This window comes from Mustelus asterias, unplaced genomic scaffold, assembly GCF_964213995.1.
Source record: "Mustelus asterias unplaced genomic scaffold, sMusAst1.hap1.1 HAP1_SCAFFOLD_2060, whole genome shotgun sequence".
Lineage (NCBI taxonomy): Eukaryota > Metazoa > Chordata > Chondrichthyes > Carcharhiniformes > Triakidae > Mustelus > Mustelus asterias.
The window spans coordinates 22,202-44,098 of NW_027592005.1; the positions used below are offsets into that span (position 1 = coordinate 22,202).

The window sequence follows — 21,897 nt, forward strand, 5'->3', positions numbered from 1 at the left end:
TTATTGGTGACAGTGGTTAGATTTTATTCAGTATCAATAAGAGCTGACACTGTCTAATGTCTGAGCAGTCGTATCAAAGTGCAGCAGCATTCCCATTACACTCTGGGTAGAAGCAGCATCTCCATGTAAATACTCCCTGGTTGCCTGCCACAGTCCAAAGATGTACAGGTTAGGCAGATTGACCAATGCTAAATTGCCCCATAGATGTCCCAAGATGTTATGGTTAGGGGGATTAGTGGGGTAAATGCGTGGGGTTATGGGGCTAGCGTGGGAGGGGTGTGTCTGGGGAAGATGCTCTGACAGAGAGTCGGTGCAGACTCGATGGGCCAAATGGTCTCCTTCTGCATTGTCGGGATTCTATGATTACCATAATTACCACAATCAGTTCCAGACAGGAAACTTAAACCTGCTGTTTCGCTCTCACTCAGGAACAGATCCCAGTTTTACAACAATCTCTGATTTGACGGCATGTTTCCAGCATTCACTGTTGTTCTTCCTGACTCTAAACACAGTTGTAAAGGAGCCTCTGTTCCATGTCTAGGAGCTCTGAACCATGGAAGAGAGCAGCTGGGACACATTTCTTACCCACCTCAGGTTTAACCCACACATTTAGTCCTCAATGTGATCAACAGCAGCAATAACAGAGAACTCCAACCTCTGCACTCACTTGTGAATTTGCTGGTGTGTCAGCAGGTTAGAAGATTGAGTGAATCCCTTCCCACACATGGAGCAGGTGAATGGTCTCTCCACAGTGTGAGTTCGTTGGTGTTTCAATAGATGAGATGAACAAGTAAATCTCTTCCCACACTCAGAGCAGGCGAATGGCCGCTCTCCGCTGTGAACTCGCCGGTGTGTCAGCAGTGCGGCTGATCGAGTGAATCCCTTCCCACACTCGGAGCAGGTGAACGGCCTCTCTCCAGTGTGAGTCCGTCGATGTCTCAGCAGATTATCACTGTTTTTAAAGCTCTCCTCACAGTCAGGACATTTGAAAGTTCTTGCATCAGAGTGAGTGCGCTGGTGTCTCAGCAGGTTGGATGAATTAATGAACCCCTTCCCACACATGGAGCAGGTGAACGGCCTCTCCCCAGTGTGAGTGCGCTGATGTACAGTGAATTCAGATGATTTCCTGAACCCAGTCCCACAGTGAAAGCACCTGAATGGCCTCTGGTCAGTGTGAACACGTTGATGGGACATCAGGTCCCCAGAACTTTTATAGCCCTTCCCGCAGTCTGGGCATTTAAAAGGTCTCAGGTCAGTGTGAACTCGCTGGTGTTGCAGCAGGTTGGATGACTCTCTGAATCCCTTCCCACACATGGAGCAGGTGAATGGCCTCTCCCCAGTGTGAGTGCGCTGATGGATTTCCAGCTGGGACGGCCATTTGAATCCCTTCCCACAATCCTCACATTTCCATGGTTTCTCCATGGTGCCGATGTGCCTCTCCAGGTTGGTGATCAGTTGAAGCCTTGTCCACACCCAAACGCATGTACGGTTTCTCCTCGTCGTGAATGGTGTGATGTTTTTTCATGCTGTGTCACTGGTTAAAGCTCTTTCCACAGTCAGTTCACTGGAACATTCTCACTTGTGTGTCTCGCTGCTTTTCCAGTCACACTGATGTTTGAAATATTTTCCCACAGACAGAACAAACAAACATTTCTCCTTCCACATTGATATTCAGGTCCTGATGAATCGAATGACTGTCAGATCTCAATGTGATGTTTGATTTAAGTTTCCCACCTGTCAATCCTCCCATCCTAATCCCCTGTAAAAGGAGTTTTACAGAAGTTATCAGTGTAAATACAGGATAGAAATTCAGAACAGACAATTCTAGTTTGGATGGAACATTCTTTCCTTTCTTATTCCCTCCAATCATATGGTCCAAACGAACTGAAAGACAAAAATCAACAACCAAAGCCTCAACAAAACCAATGGGAACCTTCCTAACTGAACCAGAAAGTTCTGACCAGTGTGACTGATCCTTTTATGTGACTCAGGCACTAGGACCCAGTTAAAAACAGAAATCCTGAATCCCGTCCACTCTCTGTTGTGTCACAATGGGCGTCACCAAGACGTCAGCGCATGCGCTCTGCCCTCCGCTGAACTAAGATGGCGGCTGGTAACCGGGGTCTTCGCCCCGGGAGAACAAACCGGAGCTGCAAACGCGGAACCTGCAGGTCCGTATTCGCGGTTTGAGGCTTTCAGCAGGTATTTAGAAACCCTCCCCGTTCACCCGCCGACTCCATCGGCCCTGCGCGTTTCCACATCTTCACCGGCTGCGGATCAGACAAAAGGATCCTCTCTCCCCTTCGCCATCACTGACATCGCGCATGCTCCCGACCATGTTCGGTACTGCGCCTGCGCACTGTTCCCCTATGGTGTGGCTAGGGGATAAAGAACAAAGAACAGTACAGCACAGGAACAGGCCCTTCAGCCCACAAGCCTGCGCCCATCACGTTGTCCTATCTAAACCAACCGCTTATATCCCTCTATACACCGTCTGTTCATGTTTTTATCCAGATAAGTTTTAAATGTTGCTAATGTATCTGCCTCGACCACCTCACTTGGCAGTGCATTCCAGGCCCCACCACCCACTGTGTAAAAAAAACGTCCCCCCCCCCCCCCCCCCCCGTGTCTCCACTGAACTTTTCCCCCCCTTACTTTGAATTGTGCCCCCTTGTGATTGTCATTTCTGCCCAGGAAGAAAGCTTCCAACTGTTACCTTACCTACGCCCCTCATAATTTTATAAACTTCTATCAGGTTGCCCCATGGCCTCCATCTTTCCAGTTTATTCAATCTTTCCTCATAGCTAATACTCTCCATACCATGCAACATCCTGGTAAACATTTTCTGTACTCCCTCCAAAGCCACCACGTCCTTCTGGTAGAATGCCGACCAGAATTGGACACAGTATTCCAAATGTGACCTAACCAATATTTTATATGACTGTAACATAATTTGCCAACTTTTATACTCAACATTCACCACCGTGGGGGATGTTGGTTAAAATCACCACCTTTGAAAGTCCCAAATAGTTAAGTCAGTTTTTGCTTTGATGTGAAAATTAAGGTGGCACGGTGGTTAGCACTGCTGCCTCACAGCGCCAGGGACACGGATTCGATTCCCAGCCTTGTGGAGTCTGTGTGGAGTTTGCACGTTCTCTCTGTGTCTGCGTGAGTTCCCTCTGGCTGCTCTGGTTTCCTCCCAGAGTCCGAAAGACGTGCTGGTTAGGTACATTGGCCATGCTAAATTCTCCCTCAGTGTACCCGAGCAGGCGCCGGAGTGTGGCGACTATGGGGTTTTCACAGTAACTTCATTGCAATGTGAATGTAAGCCTACTTATGATGCTAATAGATAAATAGACTGTGTCCTTTCACTAACAAGACCAGCAGCAAACATTCCCCATCCCCAGGTATCTGTGGGCAAGATGATCTTTGACTTTCTTGAACTTTGCAGTCCATGTGGTGAAGATGCTCCCACAATGCGTTAGGTAAGAGTTACAGGTTATTCACCCAGTGATGATGAAGGAACGATGATACATGTCAATAATAACAATCTGTATTTATATGTCTTCCATGTCATAGACTTTCCCAGGGCATTTCAAAGAAGTGTTGTACATTAAGTGCCTTTGCAGGTCAGTGAGCTCAGGGGTGATGATGAACAAGACTTGGTGTGAGTAAGCACACGGCCAGCAGAGATTTGGATGAGAAGTCTTAAAGACTTCAGGGAGATTGAATGTAGGAGGCTGGAAATGCATTCGGATAGTTAAGTCTGGAGTTATTGAAGAAATGGATGAGAGTTCCAGCTGCAGATGAGCAAAATCAAGGACAGAGTCAGATGATGTTACTGAGATGGAAATTGGCAGTCTTGGTGATTATTCAGATATGAGGTCAGGAGCTCAGTTTCGAATGAAAGCTGTTGTTGAAGCTGGGAACAGTCCGGTTCAGTCTCAGACAGTTGTCAGGGAGAAGGATGGAGTCAGTAGTTTGGGAGTGGAGTTTGTAGCGGGGACTGAAGAGAAACAATGGTTTTCTTCTTCCCAGTAGTTAAATGGAGCACATTGCTGTTCATTCAGTACTGGGTATCGGACAGGGCAGGACAGTGTGCGAGTTGGAGGGGAATTTGGAGATTATGGTGTTCGAATGCAACTGGTCCTCCTTGGTGTGGAAGTTGAAGGTTTGGAGAATTTTGTCAAAGTTCTAGAATTCAAAATAGAAAATCACCTCCTTTGCCCCTGCGTCTTTCACCTCTCTCCCCTCCCGTAGAGGCCAGAGTCTTGTGTAGGCCCAGACTGGGTGGTAAGTCCCCTTCCCTAAAGGACATTAGTGAACCAGTTGGGTTTTTATGACAATCCAGGAGCTTCCATGATCACTTTTTCCTAGTGTCGACCCCACAGATTACCAGATTCATTCAGCTCAATTTCATAACCTGCCTTTGTGTTTTTGTGGGCACTCTCTCACTCCCTTTTCTCTGTTTTAAATTAATTTCATGAGGTATTGAAAGAGGAGGATATGTAGTCAGGAAACTCAAACCAAACATTCACATCAGGATCTGATGGAGTGTCCAAATTATGGGATTTTGAACATTGAAGGAAAAAGCACTGTTCACAGTGGGGGGAAAACCGTACACATGTTCTATGTGTGGATGAGGCTTCAACCAATCGTCTAACCTGTCGAGACACTATCACACCGGGGAGAACTGTGGAAACATGAGGACTGTGAGAAGGCCTTCAGTTACCGTCTAAACTGGAGACTCAGTGACGCAGTCACACAAGGGAGAGGCCGTGAGCCGGCTCTGAGTGTGGGTTGTGATTCAATAAGTCAAACAACCTGTTGAAACACCAGCAGGTTCACTCGGGGGAGAGGCCATTCACCTGCTCTGTATGTGGGGAAACGATTCACTCAGTCGGCATTACCCATGACACAACAGCGAGTTCACACTGACAAGAGACCTTTTAATTGCCCAGACTGTGGGAAGTGCTATAAAAGTTCCCAGGAACTGACATCCCATCAATATGTTCACACTGAAGAGAGGCTGGAATTAGGGGCGAGCATCGATGATGGAGAATTGTGTGACTGAAGGATATTACAGAGAGAGGAGTGGTCGCAGTCATGGAGAAATTTGGAAACAAGAACGGGAGTTTTTAAATGTTAGTGGTTCTTAAACAGGAACCTTTATAGGTCAGTGAGCACAGGGGTGATGGGTGAACAAGTCTTGAATAATTACACAGACAGCAGAGTTTTGGATGACCTGAGGATTGCAGGGAGGCTGAATGTGGGAGGCCAGCAAAGAGTGCTCTGGGAGAGTTAAGTCCAGAGGTAACAAAGGAATGGATGAGAGTTTCTGAACAAGATGATTTGAGACTCGGGCGATGTTACTGAGGTGGAAATAGACATTCTGGGTGATGATGAGGATATGTGGCTGGAAGCTCAGTTTGGGATGAGACAGGACACTGAGGTTGTGAGAAGTCTGGTTCAGCCTCAGACAGTTGCCAGGGAGAGAGAGTGGAGTCTGTTGTGAGGACTGAAGACAACGGCTTGGTTCTTAATATTCAATTGGAAGAAGTTTCTGTTCATCCAGTACTGGATGTCAGACACGTCAGGATGGTGTGTGAGTTGAAAAGGAACTTGGAGATGATGGTGTTCCCATACACCTGCTTCGTTGCTCCATCGAGGTGGTCGAGGTTGTGGGAGTTTGAAATATTTGAAATTCCTTTTTTCCTGTGCTGCCCAATTCTGTCTCACCCTCTCCTACTTCTGTCTCTCTGCCTCTTCCCCCTCGATCTCTTCTCCCAGATTGTCCAGAGTCTTGTGTCACCCCTGACCAGGGAGCAGGTTTCCTTCCCTGAAGGACATTAGTGAATCAGTTGGGTTTTTTTAAAGTTAAAAATTTATTAGTCACAAGTCGGCTTCCATTAACACATCAATGAAGTTGCTGTGAAATTCCCCTAGTTGCCACAATCCAGCACCTGTTCGGGTCAATGCACCTAACCAGCATGTCTTTCGGACTGTGGGAGGAAACCGGAGCACCCGGAGGAAACCCACGCAGACACAGGGAGAGCGTACAAACTCCACACAGACAGTGACCCAAGCTGGGAATCAAACACGGGTCCCTGGCGCTGTGAGGTAGCAGTGCTGATCACTGCGCCCCCGTGCCGCCCACTGACAATCCGGCAGTTTCCCTGGTAACTTTTTCCCAGTGCCGGCCCCACAAATGACCAGATTCATTCAGCTCAATTTCACAACCTGCCTTTGTGTTTCTGTGGGTTCTCTCTCACTGCCTTTTTTCCATTTAAATCAATTTCACAGGGTATTAGAAGAGGAGGATTTTCAGTCGGGAAACACAAAGCGAACATCACATCAGGATCTGATGGAGTCGCCCAATTTATTGTAACCATTGTATCATGATTGGATTTTGAACATGGAAGAAAAAAGCATCGATTGCAGTGGGGAGAATCTGTACGCGTGTTCTGTGTATGAATCATCTGACCCCACGAACCACAAGTGCCGTCACACTGAAGAGAAGCCGTTGAAATGTGGGGACTGCGAGGAAGGATTCTATTCCCCATCTGAACTGGAAATTCACCAGCGAGTTCATGCTGGGGAGAGGCCGTTCACCTGCTCTGTGTGTGGGAAAGGATTCACTCAGTCGTTCAACCTGCTGAGACACCGGCAAGTTCACACTGGAGAGAGACCATTCACCTGCTCCAAATGTGGGAAGGGATTCACTCAGTCCTCCAATCTGCTGGTACACCAGAGAGTTCACACCGGGGAGAGGCCATTCACCTGCTCCCAGTGTGGGAAGGGATTCATTCACACAAGCAACCTGCTATCACACCAGCGAGTTCACACTGACAAGAGACCTTTTAAATGTCCAGCATGTGGGAAGTGCTTTAAAAGTTCCCGGGAACTGACACGCCATCAGCAAGTTCACACGGAGGAAAGACCTTTTCACTGTGCAGAATGTGGAAAGGGCTATAAAAGTTCCTGGGAACTGACGTACCACCAACGTGTTCACACTGAGGAGAGACCGTTCAGGTGCTCTCACTGCGGGACTGGGTTCAGGCAATCATCTCAACTCACTGTACACCAGCGAATTCACACTGGGAAAAGGCCATTCACCTGCACGGAGTGTGGGAAGGGATTTAGTCGGTCATCCCAACTCATGGTGCACCAGCGGGTTCACTCTGGAGAGAGACCTTTCAAGTGCCTCGACTGTGAGAATTACTATAAAAGTTCTGGAGAACTGAAATCCCATCAGCATGTTCACACTGACAAGAAACCGTTCAGATGCTCTCACTGTGCAATTGGATTCAGGCAATCATCCCATCTCACTGAACACCAGCGAATTCACACTGGGGAGAGACCGTTCACCTGCTCCAATTGTGGGAAGGGATTCACTCAGTCCTCCCAACTCATGGCTCACCAGCGGGTTCACACTGAGGAGAGACCTTTCAAATGCCCAGACTGTGGGAAGTGCTACAAACGATCTGGAGATCTGAGGTCCCACCAACGTGTTCACACTGACGAGAGGCCATTCATGTGCTCTCAATGTGGGACTGGGTTCAGTCGATCGTCGATACTAATTGAACACCAGCGAGTTCACACTGGGGAGAAACCATTCACCTGCTCCAAGTGTGGGAAGGGATTCACTCGGAAATCCAACCTGCTGACGCATCAGCGAATTCATAAGTGAAGGCAGGAGTTAGAGTTTGCTGTTAATCACACCCAGGACTGAACAACATTCATTAGGGTCCTATTCTGCTGGTGGTCATAAACTGCAGCTCGGTAATAGGTGTTAATGTTCTGGATAAAATTAAACTGAATCAGTTTTGTGTCAAACAATATATGGCAAATGTTTTTAATATTAACACAAGTTAGTTGCTTTTGAAGTGAGCTTTCTCTGGACCAAGATTTACTCTGGCTACTTGTTTCCTGTTGTTTCCTTTTTTTTACACTGCTTGGATAGGTATGATCCCATTCAATAAGAACAATATGCAACGAGAGAGTTCGGGGAGTCCATTCAGCCCTCATCATTTGACTGTCAAGTTGACTTGGACGAAATGCATCATCTGTAAGGCTGTATTTATATCACATTCATAGCCCATCCACCAAGTCACAGCTCATACTGAGCCAGAGGATCTACCATTTTACAGCCATAGGGCTGTCACACCATGCCAAATATATGAACATTTCCATTAGTGGATGGAAATGATGGCAGTCTGGGGGCCCAATTGGAGACACAAGCACAGAAATATGGGGAATTGACCATGTTAATGTGGGGATTTGTCACAAACCTTCGTCTTCATCAATGACATGTTGAAGGCTCCAGAGGAGATGCCGTAGCTTCTCCGCTCCGGGGAAGTACTGGACGACAAAGGGTATTCTGTCCACCATGTCCCGTGTTTGTCTTCTGAGGAGGTCGGTGCGGTTTATCGCTGTGGCACGTCGGAACTGTCGATCGATGAGTTGAGCGCCATATCCTGTTCTTTATGAGGGCATCTTTCAGCGCCTGGAGGTGTCTGTTGCGATCCTCCTCATCCGAGCAGATCCTGTGTATACGGAGGGCTTGTCCATAGGGGGTGACTTCTTTAACGTGTTTAGGGTGGAAGCTGGAGAAGTGGAGCATCGTGAGGTTATCCATGGGCTTGCGGTATAGTGAGGTGCTGAGGTGACCGTCCTTAATGGAGATGTGTGTGTCCAAGAATGCAACCGATTCCGGAGAGTAGTCCATGGTGAGTCTGATGGTGGGGTGGAACTTGTTGATGTCATCATATAGTTGTCTCAGTGATTGTTCACCATGAGTCCAAAGGAAGAAAATGTCATCAATGTATCTAGTGTATAGCATCAGTTGAAGGTCCTGTGCGGTGAAGATGTCTTGTTTGAACCTGTGCATGAAGATGTTGGCATATTGAGGTGCAAATTTGGTCCCCATGGCTGTTCCGTGTGTCTGGATGAAGAACTGGTTGTTGAAGGTGAAGACATTGTGGTCCAGGATTAAGCGGATGAGTTGTAAAATTGCATCTGGAAACTGGCAGTTGTCGGTGCTGAGCACTGAAACGGCCTGAGTGGCCTGCTCATAGTTCATTTGTCCATATATTCTTATGTCTCTTTTCCTGGAAATCTCTCTCTCTCTCTTGGGAATGTGCATCACACAACTTTTCCATTCGCACTGATGATTGAAATCTTTTTGAACAGGGCATCAGTGTTCCTCTGACATTTGATCACTGATGATAGTCGTGTCCGAATGAATCAAGATGTTTCTGACTGAAAATCCTTCCATTCTAATCCCTTGTCAATAAAAACATCTATCAAAGCAATGAATGTAAGCACAGGATAGAAATTTGAAACTGATATTCTGGTTGTCACGTAACATTCTCCTCCCTTTCTGGAAAGCATTCTTTCTGGTTGTATCACAACTTGATATTGCTCCTGCTCTGTCCAAGACCACAAGAAACTACAAAGGGTCATGAATGACCTAATCCATCATGTAAACCAGCCTCGTATCCATTGACTCTGTCTACATTTCCCACTGTCTTAGAAAAGCAGCCAGCATAATCAAAGACCTGGACATTCTTTCTTCCACCTTCTTCCATCGGGAAAAAGATATAAAGGTCTGAGGACATGTACAACCAAATCAAGAATAGCTTCTGCTCTGTGGCCATCAAACTTTTGAGTGGAACTATCTCACATTAATTTGATCTTTCTCTATATCCTAGCTATGACTGTCATACTCCATTCTGCACCCTCCTCTTTCCTTCTCTTTGTCAGTAAAACGTACAAGAAACAATACTTCGCACTGTCTACTAATACATGTGACAATAATAAATCAAATCTAATCAAATTTCAAACTTTAAACATCTGCCTCCTCCCTATCAATTGTAAGCCTAATTCTTTTGACCATCCTCCTTATTTTTCCCCAGTTCTCCCCCAAGGACGCTGCTGACTCTGGGGTTCAGTTTCACATTGAGCTATTCCACTCCCCAATATGTCACCCAGGTGTCTAAATTTTTACACCTGAATTTTGCGAAGGCGGCTTCGCTATCAATTCCAGTGACTACCCAGATGTACATTATATCCGGATGGGGTCACTTCGCCTCCTCCCCATCCCATCCATCGCAGTCCCAGGTGTTTGGAGACTCGGCTCCGGCCGAGTAATGGCGGCCGTGGCTCCCACAATCCCCCGCGCTGAGGAAATCGCTCTATTCGCCGGGTGGGACTGCGCATGATGAACCCAGAGAAGTTCTGCGCATGTGCGGAGGATAGCGTTTCCCATTGGCCAACAACTTCGAGCGATCCAGGGTCAAAGTGTCTCCCACTCACTTCCGCTGCACCACTGTCTTCATGAGGGGCATTGACCAATGGGAGGAATTGGAGGACCGGAAGGACACTGGTCCTCCAGCCAATCAGAGTGCGGGCTTTGTGACAATGCAGATTGGATTTCAGACGGACTGAAATCTCTTCCTGTCGTCAACATCTGTCAGTAAAACTCTTTGTTTTCTTCTCTCCTTTTTCTTCTCATTCTGGGGTTAAATTGGGGACTTGCAGCAACTGAAGGGAAAGGAAGTGAATTCAGGGAGCTGCAGACTCTGGAAAGGTTGGCCCAGGTATCTCTCTCCCTCTTAAAGACATTGCCATCCTTTGCTTCCTCAACTTGTCACATTTATTTGTCTGGTTAAGAGGATGGTCTCTTTCCTAATGTTCACAATTTAAAGGGGTGATTTCCCGAGGAAATAGCTGAAATTTAAGGGGCAGTAAATTAATATAGGACAGAGATGTGTGCAGTCTTGTAAGATGATACAAATTAGATATATTATGCATGGTCCAGTAATAAAGTTCATTTTTTATTATTTTTAGTTTTGTTAATACTGTAACTAAGTCGTTTATTTTCAGTAATCGGGTTATTGTATCACACAAGGAGTCCATTCAGCAACTCAAGTCCATGCTAACTCTCTGTAGAGCAATCCAGTCAGTCCCATTCCCCCTTAAGTTCATAAGATATAGGAGCATAATTAGGCTATTTGGCCCATCGAGTCCACTCCGCCATTCAATCATGGCTGATATGCTCCTCATCCCGTCTGTATCCCTGCTCCCCTGCCAGTCTATTTTGACTGCCCATCTAATTTCATTTTGAAATATTGAATGTATCAAAATGCACCACCCTCATAGCCAAACAATTGATATTCAAGAATGTTCACTGTTGAAATAATGTTCTATCTCATAGCCTTGCTGTACTTCTATTTATTAAACTGGTCCCCTATGTTACATACATTTTACTTCACTAAGTATATTTAGGTATTTAGACTGGCAGCCTGCATGAAGATATCTCAGTGCTGGAGAAGAAGCAGTGAGTATGGATTTGTTGATCAGCATGAATCAACACCTTCAGGAGAATTGGAAGGGTGTATTATACATACAGCAGAGTGAGGAGACAGGGATAGGGTGTGGGATGGAGATGTACAGATCGAGAGGAACGAGAAAGGAAGAAATGTTCCACAGAAACTAGAATTGTCTATTCTGAATTTCTGTTTGATACTGACAGTGATGACTTTTGTAAACTCATTTTACAGGAAGTTATAAGGGGAAGATTTGCTGCCAGCAATCTCAAAACATGTTAAGGCTTAATAGAGTCACTCAAATTATCAGAACTTGAATATCATCAGACTTTGAATCTAGAAGAAGAAATATTTATCTGTTTTTTCTGTCACATCAGTGTGACTGGAAAGGCACCAAGAAACACAGGCCTGAGTGAGAGTGTCCAGTACACTGACTGTCAAAAGACCAGTTACACAGACTGCAAAAATATCACATCATTTACAGCGGGGACAGACAGTGCACATGCTCTATGTGTGGATGAGGATTTAACTGATTGTTAAACCTGGAAAGACACAAGGACATCCACACCATGGAGAAACCGGGGAAAGATGAGGATTGTGGTAAGGAATTCCATATCCCGTCTGCACTGCAAACTCATCAACATATTCGCACTGGGGAGAGACTGTTCCCCTGCTCCAAGTGTGGGGAAGGAGACTGCTCCCCATCTGCCCTGAAGATTCATCAATGCAGCCACACTGGGGAGAGGCCCTTCATCTGCTCTGAGTGTGGGAAGGGTTTTCTCCAGGCAGCCGACCTGTGGAATCACCAAGCAGTTCACAGTAGGGAGAGGCTGTACACCTGCTCTGAGTGTGGGAAGGGATTCACTCAGTTATCCCACCTGCTGACACACCAGCAAGTTCACACTGGGGAAAAACCATTCAACTGCTCTGAGTGTGGGAAGCAATTCAATCATTCATCTGAACTTTTGAATCACCAACAAATCCACACCGGAGAGCGACCATTCACCTGCTCCGACTGTGGAAAGGGTTTCACTCAGTCATCTCACCTGCAGATACACCAGCGAGCCCACACTAAGGAGAGGCCTTTCAACTGCTCTGAGTGCGGGAAGTGTTTTATTCAATTATCACACCTAGTGACTCACCAGGGAGTCCACAGGGGGGAGAGGCCGTTCCCCTGCTCCGAGTGTGGGAAGCGTTTTATTCAGTTATCACATCTAGTGACACACAAAGGAACACACACAAGGGAGAGGCCATTCAGCTGCCCCGAATGTGGGAAACGTTTTATCCAATCGTCACACCTAATGTCACACCAGGGAGTTCACAGCAGGGAGAGGCCATTCGTCTGCTCCGAGTGTGGGAGGCGTTTTATTCAATCATCCCACCTAGTGTCACACCAGGAGGTTCACACCAGGGAGAGGCCATTTACCTGTTCCGAGTGTGGCAGGGGATTCATTCAGTTATCTGACCTGCAGAATCACCAGCAAGTTCACACCGGGGAGAGGCCGTTCACCTGCTCTGAGTGTGGGAAGGGATTTACTCGTTCAGCTAACCTGCAGGCACACCGACGTGTTCACACCAGGGAGAGACCATTCACCTGCTCTGAGTGTGGGAAAGGATTCGCTCTTTCATCTTATCTGCAGAGTCACCAGCAAGTTCACACTGGAGAGAGGCCGTTTATCTGCTCTGAGTGTGGAAAGGGATTCATTCAGTCATCCCACCTGCAGACACACCAACGAGTTCACAAGGATTCACAAAGGGATTCACTCAGTCATCCCACCTGCTGAGACACCAGTAAGTTCACAAGTGATGACAGGGGTTGGATTCTGCTGTTATTGCTGCTGTTAATCACATCCAGGACTGAACCATGTTCATTTTGACAATTGGTGAAGTGGGAGGGTCGGAGAGTTTCTTTCTGCTGGACTGGCCAGTCTCACAACTTTGTTTCCAGTGGGCTGATGCTCTTTGAGTCTGGGAGAGCACATTTCCACTGAAATGATCCACAAAAAAAAAGCTGATGAATGTGCCAACTCGACACAGCCACCCAAGGTCGGAATCGAACCCGGTCCCTGGGGCTGTGAGCCAACTGGTCTAACCACTGTGCCACCCAGATCATGGACCCCTGGCAAAACTGGAATCAATGGATATCAAGGGGCAAACTCTCTGCTGGTTGGACGTGTACTGGCAATTAGGAAGATGGTTGTGGTTGTGGAGGGTCAGTCATCTCAGCTCCAGGACATCAATGCAGGGATCTCTCAGGGTCGTGTCCGAGGCCCAACCATCTTCAGCTGCTTCATCAATGACCTTCCCTCCATCATAAGATCAGAAGTGGGGATATCCGCCAATGAATACACAATGTTCAGCACCATTTGTGACTCCTCAGATACTGAAACAGTCCATGTCCAAATACAACAATATCCAGGCTTGGGCTGACAAGTGGCAAGTAACATTCATGCCACATAAGTCCGAGGCAATGACCATCTCCAACAGGAGAAGATCTAACCATCACCCCTTGACATTCAAGGGTATTACCATCACTGAATCCCCCTTCCATTATCAACATCCTGCGGGGGTTACATTGACCAGAAACTCATAGACACTGTGGCTACCAGAGCAGGTCAGAGACTGGCAGCCCTGAGGAGAGTAACTCACTTTCTGACTCCCCCAGCCAAAGCCCGTCCACCATCTACAAGACACAAGTCAGGAATGAGATGGAATACTCTCCACTTGCCTGAATGAGTGCAGCTCCCAACAACACTCAAGCTCAAAACCACCCAGGGCAAAGCAGCCCCACTTGATCAACACACTAACCACAAACATTCACTCCCTCTACCACCGACGGACAGGAGCAACAGTGTGTACCATCTACAAAATGCACTGCAGGGACTCACCAAGACTCCTTAGGCAGCATCTTACAGACTCAGGAACATTACCATCTAGAAGGCCAAGAGCAGCAGATACATGAGAATATCACCACCTGGAGTTTCCTCTCTAAGTCACTCATGTCAGGAAAACAGAGATAGTTTTAAGTGATCTATGTTTCTATTGTTAAATATTAGAAATAAAGTATAGATTTAAGTAAGTTTGATTTAGTGTTTCTGTGTAGGAAGAGGAGAACTTTGGTTGGATTCATGTTGAACAAAGGTGTTTGCATGTGTGGGGGATAGGTTTCAATTGAAATTGTATTCCTGTTGTGCTGAGAGAGTTTATGGCGTGAAAAATAAACGTGAAGTTGGAGAAATAATGCATTGTTGCATAGCAACCAGGGGCACCTTGAGGGTGAGAAGGTTTTTTGAGTGTAGTATTAGTTGAATTTATAGTCTTTGGTCGTGACTTTTAAGGGGCGTCTTGACAAATACATGAATAGGATGGGAATAGAGGGATATGGTCCCCGGAAGGGGAGGGGGTTTTAGTTCAGTCGGGCAGCATGACCGGTGCAGGCTTGGAGGGCTGAAGGGCCTGTTCCTGTGCTGTAATTTTCTTTGTTCGTTGTTCTATAGCAGTTGGGGTGAGGAAACGAGAGAGTGAGCAGCTCTCAGCTCTACTAGAAGCAGGAAAGCCATACAATGGAGTAATGTGTCCGAAAGCAAGCTCCAGAGGAATTAAAGGACAGTTCGTTTGAGAAACCCGGGAATGGAAAAGAAGTTTCAGGAATATTTAAGTAAAAAAGGAACAGCATTGTCTTTGGAACAGGATACTATTCATGGAAGTTAAACTCAGACCTGGGAAGAAAAGAACTGATGAGGTTGGCGAAAGAGAAGCCGCATATCTGAAATAGTGGGAAGGTTTGATGTCCTTAAATCCAGATTTTGAAGCAATTGTATTCTGTTACGGACTGATGATCTGAGTTTATGCAGAATTTTGGAAGCATGTTGCAATTCAAGGCAAAGGAATTCTGAGAGTTAAAAACCTAGAGGCAGCTTCTTGCTAAAAGAGTGGAGAGAAAGCCTTGTTTGAAAGAACAATTGGAAGACCTGGAAGTGAGAAAGTTGCTTTGGAAGGAGATATTAACACGTGTCTTTTTGAGAGCCAAGTTTGGAAACACTCGTGACAATCATCTGGGGGGAAATTTGAGGAGAAATCCACAGAGGATCGATTGAGTTGCATCTGCCACTTGGTTTCAGAGTGGGGCTTGTCTGATCACAGCCAACCTGTGGGTTTAAAGGAACCATGTGTTTACTGAGAACATTATAGCATAAGGAATTTTAAATCTATGTTATTCTTGAAATCTGGATACATTTGTGAAGGTAAGTGTGAGTCAAGGAGTATTTTGTTATCGTCAAACTCTTCGTGTTTAATAAATATTTTGTTAAAAGCTAATTGGCAGTCCTGTGATTCTGTTCCTTTATGTTTTCTACAAAAAGTAAAAGTTGCGGTCTTTTGAGCCAGTGTTCCATCCTGGAATCATCCTGTCCAATTATAACATCAACTGGGATCGTAACACTCACCATCTTGACTTCAAAATATATCGCTGTTCCTTCGCTGTCACTCGGTCAAAATCCTGGAGCTTCCTCCCAAACAAGTGTGGGTGTCCCTATGCCACAGGGATTGGCCAGGATTGACAAAGACTGCTGGAGGCAAGGCTATTGGTTAATATAACTTTTTATTGCACCTTCTTCTAAATATGTACAGCACAAGGCTCAGCATAGAACCATCTCTCAGCAAACTCTTATCATCTGATCTTACATCACTGGGTAGAATATTTACAAATTTAACATTGACCCTTTACACTGCACCAAGTCTTCAGTCAGCCTCCTAACATCCCCTCAGTGCCAGTTGTCTGATTTATCAATTGATGTTTCTGAGATTCACCTTGGGACACTCTCCTACATTGAAGGTCTGATGTAAACAAAAGTTATTTTTTAAATCTCATTGTAACAGACTGAGGAAGTCAGGATTAAAACAATATCTGGGTAAATGGAGTTAGGTCACAGATCAGCCATGACCTCAGTGAATGAGAGAACAGGCTTGAGGGATAAATGACCTCCTCCTGTTCCTGGTAAACTTGGACTCAGACACCAGCTGATGAATGGAAAGTGATGGGAGACCTGGGGAGAAGAGACTTCATCAGAAACCAGCACTGGAGCAGAGTTAGAGAGTGGGAGAAGCCTGGGAGAAACTACACAGGAACTGGAGTTGGTTGTTCAGCTCTTCCAGTCCGCTCTGTCATTCATAGAAATCATAGAAACCCTACAGTGCAGAAGGAGGCCATTCGGCCCATCGAGTCTGCACCGACCACAATCCCACCCAGGCCCTACCCACACATATTTACCCACTAATCCCTCTAACCTACGCATCTCAGGACTCTAAGGGGCAATTTTTAACCTGGCCAATCAACCTAACCTGCACATCTTTGGACTGTGGGAGGAAACCGGAGCACCCGGAGGAAACCCACGCAGACACGAGGAGAATGTGCAAACTCCACACAGACAGTGAACCGAGCCGGGAATCGAACCCGGGACCCTGGAGCTGTGAAGCAGCAGTGCTAACCACTGTGCTACCGTGCCGCCCAGTTAGACCCTGGCTGAACAATCAGATTGGCAAGATTTATTTGATTCTATTCTGTAGATTAAGCTGCAGCTCAGTTTTTTGGGAAATTAACATCAGCAGAAACAAACTCCAACTATCACAATGGGAACATGTGAATTAGGAGCAGGAGAAGGCCACTCGGCCCCTCGAGCCTGCTCCACCATTCAATAGGGTCCCGGCTGATGTGATTGTAGCTTCAACTCCACTTTCCTTCTTACCCCTCACACCCTTTCACTCTCGTCAATCAAGAATCTATTAAATTCAGACTTCAGAATATTCAGTGAGCCAGCCTCCACCACTCTCTGTGGAAGAGAATTCCACACTGTAACAACCCTCTGAGAGAAAAGGTTTCTCCTCATCCCAGTCTTAAATGGGAGACCCCGTATTTTTAAACTGTGCCTCTAGTTCTCCTCTCTCTACAATCAACATCCACTCTGTCAAGTCCCCTCTGAATTTTATGTTTCAATCAGATCCTCTCTCATTCTTCTAAACCCCTTTAGATACAGGCCGAACATGTCCAACATTTCCTTGTATGATAACACCCTCATCCCGTGAATCAGTCAACTAAACCTTCTCTGAACTACTTCTCACACAAGTCCTCTCTTAAGTAAGGAGACCAAAACTGTACACCGTGCTCTAGATGTGGTCTCACCAATACCCTGAACAAATGCAGCAAAACATCTCTGCAATAAACAACAATTCATTTACCTTTCTAATCATTTGCTGGATCCACACACTAACTTTTCCTGATTACGGTACCAGGACACCCAGATCCCTCTGTACCTCAAAGTTCTGCAATCTCTCTCTGTTTAAATAATCAGCTGCTTTTCCATCCTTCCTGCCAAATGGACAAGTTCACATTATCCAAAAATCTTGTTCCAGTTGCCAACTTTTTGCCCACTCACTGACCCTATCTATATCGCTTTGCAGGCTTGTTATGGTCATTCACATCTCACTTTCCTACCTACCTTTGTGTTATCAACAAATTTTGATCCTGTCATCCACATCATGAAAATAGTTTGTCAATAGTTGAGGGCCCAGCACTGGTCCCTGTGGCACTCCACAGGCTACACTTTGCCATCCCAAAAATGACTTGTTTCTCCCTCAGCATGGTTTTGTGGCAGGTAGGTCGTGCCTTACTAACCTTATTGAGTTTTTTGAGAAAGTGACCAAGGAGGTGGATGGGGGCAAGGCAGTGGACGTGGTATATATGGATTTTAGTAAGGCGTTTGATAAGGTTCACCATGGTAGGCTTCTGCAGAAAATGCAGATGTATGGGATTGGGGGTGATCTAGGAAATTGGATCAGGAATTGGCTAGCGGATAGGAAACAGAGGGTGGTGGTTGATAGTAAATATTCATCATGGAGTGCGGTTACAAGTGGTGTACCTCAGGGATCTGTTTTGGGGCCACTGCTGTTTGTAATATTTATTAATGATCTGGATGAGGGTATAGTTGGGTGGATTAGCAAATTTGCTGATGACACCAAAGTCGGTGGTGTGGTAGACAGTGAGGAAGGGTGTCGTAGTTTGCAGGAAGACTTAGACAGGTTGCAAAGTTGGGCCGAGAGGTGGCGGATGGAGTTTAATGCGGAGAAGTGTGAGGTAATTCACTTTGGTAGGAATAACAGATGTGTTGAGTATAGGGCTAACGGGAGGACTTTGAATAGTGTGGAGGAGCAGAGGGATCTAGGTGTATGTGTGCATAGATCCCTGAAAGTTGGGAATCAAGTAGATAAGGTTGTTAAGAAGGCATATGGTGTCTTGACGTTTATTGGTAGGGGGATTGAATTTAGGAGTCGTAGCGTTATGTTGCAACTGTACACAACTCTGGTGCGGCCGCACTTGGAGTACTGTGTGCAGTTCTGGTCCCCACATTACAGGAAGGATGTGGAGGCTTTGGAGAGGGTGCAGAGGAGGTTTACCAGGATGTTGCCTGGTATGGAGGGGAGATCCTATGAGGAGAGGCTGAGGGATTTGGGATTGTTTTCACTGGAAAGGCGGCGGCTAAGAGGGGATCTTATTGAAACATATAAGATGATTAGAGGTTTAGATAGGGTGGATAGTGATAGCCTTTTTCCTCTGATGGAGAAATCCAGCACGAGGGGGCATGGCTTTAAATTGAGGGGGGGTAGTTATAGAACCGATGTCAGGGGTAGGTTCTTTACCCAGAGGGTGGTGAGGGATTGGAATGCCCTGCCAGCATCAGTAGTAAATGCGCCTAGTTTGGGGGCGTTTAAGAGATCCGTAGATAGGTTCATGGACGAAAAGAAATTGGTTTAGGTTGGAGGGTCACAGTTTTTTTTTTTAACTGGTCGGTGCAACATCGTGGGCCGAAGGGCCTGTTCTGCGCTGTAATGTTCTATGTTCTATGTTCTATGTTCTATGTTCCTCTCTGTTTCCGATTAGCTCATCAATCCTCTATCCATGCTAATATAAAGAATCAACATGGATAAAATGCTAATATGCCTTATGCTACGAATTCTTATTAAGTGTGGTAAACATTGATGTGGCACCTTGTCAAATGCCTTCTGGAAAACTAAATACACCACATCCACAGGTTCCACTTTATCCACATTGCTTGTTACTTCCTCAAAGAATCCAACACATCAATTAACAGGATGTCCCTTGCACAAAACCATGTTGACTCTGCCTGATTGCACGGAGATTATCTGTGTCCCATCCCAGTCTCCTTAATAACAGAATGAACATGATTCAGTCCTGCATGGGATTAGCAGCAACAGCAGAATCCAACCCCTGCAGTGACTTGTGAACTTGCTGGTGTCTCAGCAGATTGGCTGACCGAGCAAATCTCTTCCCACATACGGAGCAGGTGAACGATCTCTCTCCCGTGTGAACCTGCTGGTGTCTCAGCAGGTGGGATGACTGAGTGAACCTTTTCCCACACATGGAGCAGGTGAATGATCTCTCCCCAGTGTGAATTTGCTGGTGTCTCAGCAGGTCCTTCGTGCTTTTAAAGCTCTTCTCACAGTCAGAACATTTAAAAGGTCTCTGATCAGTGTGGACCAGTTGATGTGCAATGAGCTGGGGTGGCTGAGTGAATCGTTTCCCACATGTGGAGCAAGTGAAGGGTTTCTCCCCAGTGTGAATTCGCTCGTGTATCAGAAGCTGGGCTGAATCAGTGAATCCCTTCCCACACACACAGTGCAAATGAATGGCTTCTCCCCGGTGTGAGCTCGCTGGTGTCTCAGACAGTGGGATGAATGGGTGAATCCCATCCCACACACCGAGCAGGTGAACGGTTTCTCCCCGGTGTGAACTCGCTGGTGTCTCAGACGGTGGGATGAATGGGTGAATCCCATCCCACACACCGAGCAGGTGAACGGTTTCTCCCCAGTGTGAACTCGCTGGTGTCTCAGACAGTGGGATGAATGGGTGAATCCCATCCCACACACCGAGCAGGTGAACGGTTTCTCCCCAGTGTGAACTCGCTGGTGTGTCACCAAATCCTGTTTACTTTTAAAGCTCTTCTCACAGTCAGAACACTGAAATGGTCTCTTATCAGAGTGAACTCGCTGGTGTGTTTGCAGCTGGGATAAACGTCCGAATCTCCTCTCACATACGGAGCAGGTGAATGGCTTCTCCCCAGTGTGAGTGCGCTGATGGACTTGTAAATCATTTTTACTTTTAAATCTCTTCTCACAGTCAGAACACTGAAATGGTCTCCGATCAGTGTGAACAAGTTGGTGTGTCAGAAGGTGGGATGACTGAGTGAATCCCTTCCCACACACTGAGCAGGTGAACGGTCTCACCGCCATGTGAGTGCGCTGGTGTCTCAGGAGGTCCTTTGTGCTTTTAAAGCTTTTCTCACAATCAGAACACTGAAACAGTCTCTGATCGGAGTGAACCTCCCGGTGAATCAGGAGGCTTGATAAAGCATGACATCCCCTCCCACATTCGAGGCAGGTGAACGGCCTCTCACCAGTGTGAACACGCCGGTGTGTATAGAGGCTGGATGAGTAAGCAAATCCTTTCCCACACTCAGAGCAGGTGAACGGCCTCTCTCCAGTGTGAATGCGACGATGAATATCCAATTCGGACGGGTAATTGAATCCCCTCCCACAGTCCACACATTTCAATGGTTTCTCTGTGCTGCGGGTGTCCTCATGTGACTCCAGGTTGGATGATGAGTTGAAGCCTCGTTTACACAGAATATGTGTCGGGTCACTACTCAGTTAGAATGATGTGATTATTTTTCAGACTTGTTAAACCACTTTCCACATTCAGCACATTGGAAACTCTCAGGTGTGTTTGTGTGTCTAGGTGCTTTTTCAGTCACACTGATGTTTGAAATCTTTGCCCGCAGACAGAATGAACATTTCTCCTTCTGTAGACAAAGGCTGATGATATTCAGTTTCTGATGAATCAAATCACTGAAACAGATCTTGATGTGAAGTTTGGTTTGAGTTTCACATCTGTAAATCCTGCTTCATAATACCCTGCAAAAACAGTTTACAAATACCATCACTGTCAGTGCAGGATAGAAATTCTGAACAGACAATTCATAGTTTCTCTGGAACATATTTTCCTCTCTTGTTCCCCCAAATCTATAAATCCCCGTCCCACACACTCTACCTCCTCCCCTGGACTGAAATCCAAACCCATCTCAACATCTCCACCATTTCTTCCCTCCACTCCCAGTTTTCTCCCTCCCTCTCCTCTGTCTGGGTTCAGTTCTTGATGTGGAAATCTCACTAACTGTCCTGGCTGGAGACAGTACACATCTCTTTAACCAGTGCTTAACCCTCTCTCCACTCACATTGTCTGTACCTTTAAGACTTGATTGCCTGTAAAGACTCACATTCCAACCATTATCTTGTAAATTGAGTTTGTGTCAATATATATGCCCCGTTTATGAACACAAGTCCGACTCACCTGATGAAGGAGCAGTGATCCGAAAGCGAGTGGCTTTTGCTACCAAATAAACCTGTTGGTCTTTAACCTGGCGTTGTGAGACTTCTTACTGGGTTCAGTTCTCCAGCTGCTGTCTGCAGACTGACAATAAAACCAATGGGTCTTATT

At 46.2% G+C, this 21,897-nt stretch overlaps 4 protein-coding genes across 4 annotated transcripts in view; 2 read left to right on the top strand and 2 right to left on the bottom strand.

The window, feature by feature from the left end:
• LOC144489251 (uncharacterized) overlaps positions 1 to 1,422 on the bottom strand; it is a 23,208-nt gene extending 21,786 nt beyond the window's left edge. Inside the window, exon 1 of the mRNA XM_078207118.1 lies at positions 723 to 1,422. Coding sequence (XP_078063244.1) covers positions 723 to 1,422 — 700 coding nt within the window. The remainder of the gene's footprint in view (positions 1 to 722) is intronic.
• The window catches only part of LOC144489250 (uncharacterized), a 26,281-nt gene extending 18,552 nt beyond the window's left edge, over positions 1 to 7,729 (top strand). Inside the window, 2 exon segments of the mRNA XM_078207117.1 lie at positions 6,549 to 7,146; positions 7,312 to 7,729. Of these exon segments, the coding sequence (XP_078063243.1) occupies positions 6,549 to 7,146; positions 7,312 to 7,690 (977 nt within the window). The 3' untranslated portion in view covers positions 7,691 to 7,729.
• Positions 7,730 to 11,899: 4,170 nt separating this feature from the next.
• LOC144489253 (uncharacterized) lies at positions 11,900 to 13,114 on the top strand. Its single transcript, XM_078207121.1, has one exon. It carries the CDS (start codon positions 11,900 to 11,902, stop codon positions 13,112 to 13,114), a length of 1,215 nt encoding a protein of 404 aa, XP_078063247.1.
• A 6,847-nt stretch (positions 13,115 to 19,961) lies between these two features.
• LOC144489252 (uncharacterized) lies at positions 19,962 to 20,809 on the bottom strand. The gene has a single exon (XM_078207119.1). The coding sequence runs from the start codon at positions 20,631 to 20,633 to the stop codon at positions 19,977 to 19,979; it is 657 nt and encodes a 218-aa protein (XP_078063245.1). The 5' UTR covers positions 20,634 to 20,809; the 3' UTR covers positions 19,962 to 19,976.
• Positions 20,810 to 21,897: the final 1,088 nt, after the last annotated feature.

Bases quoted from the DNA above. Each gene is read 5' to 3' on its own strand.
- LOC144489253 (XM_078207121.1), top strand. From the start codon at position 11,900: ATGGAGAAACCGGGGAAAGATGAGGATTGTGGTAAGGAATTCCATATC.
- LOC144489252 (XM_078207119.1), bottom strand. From the start codon at position 20,633: ATGGCGGTGAGACCGTTCACCTGCTCAGTGTGTGGGAAGGGATTCACT.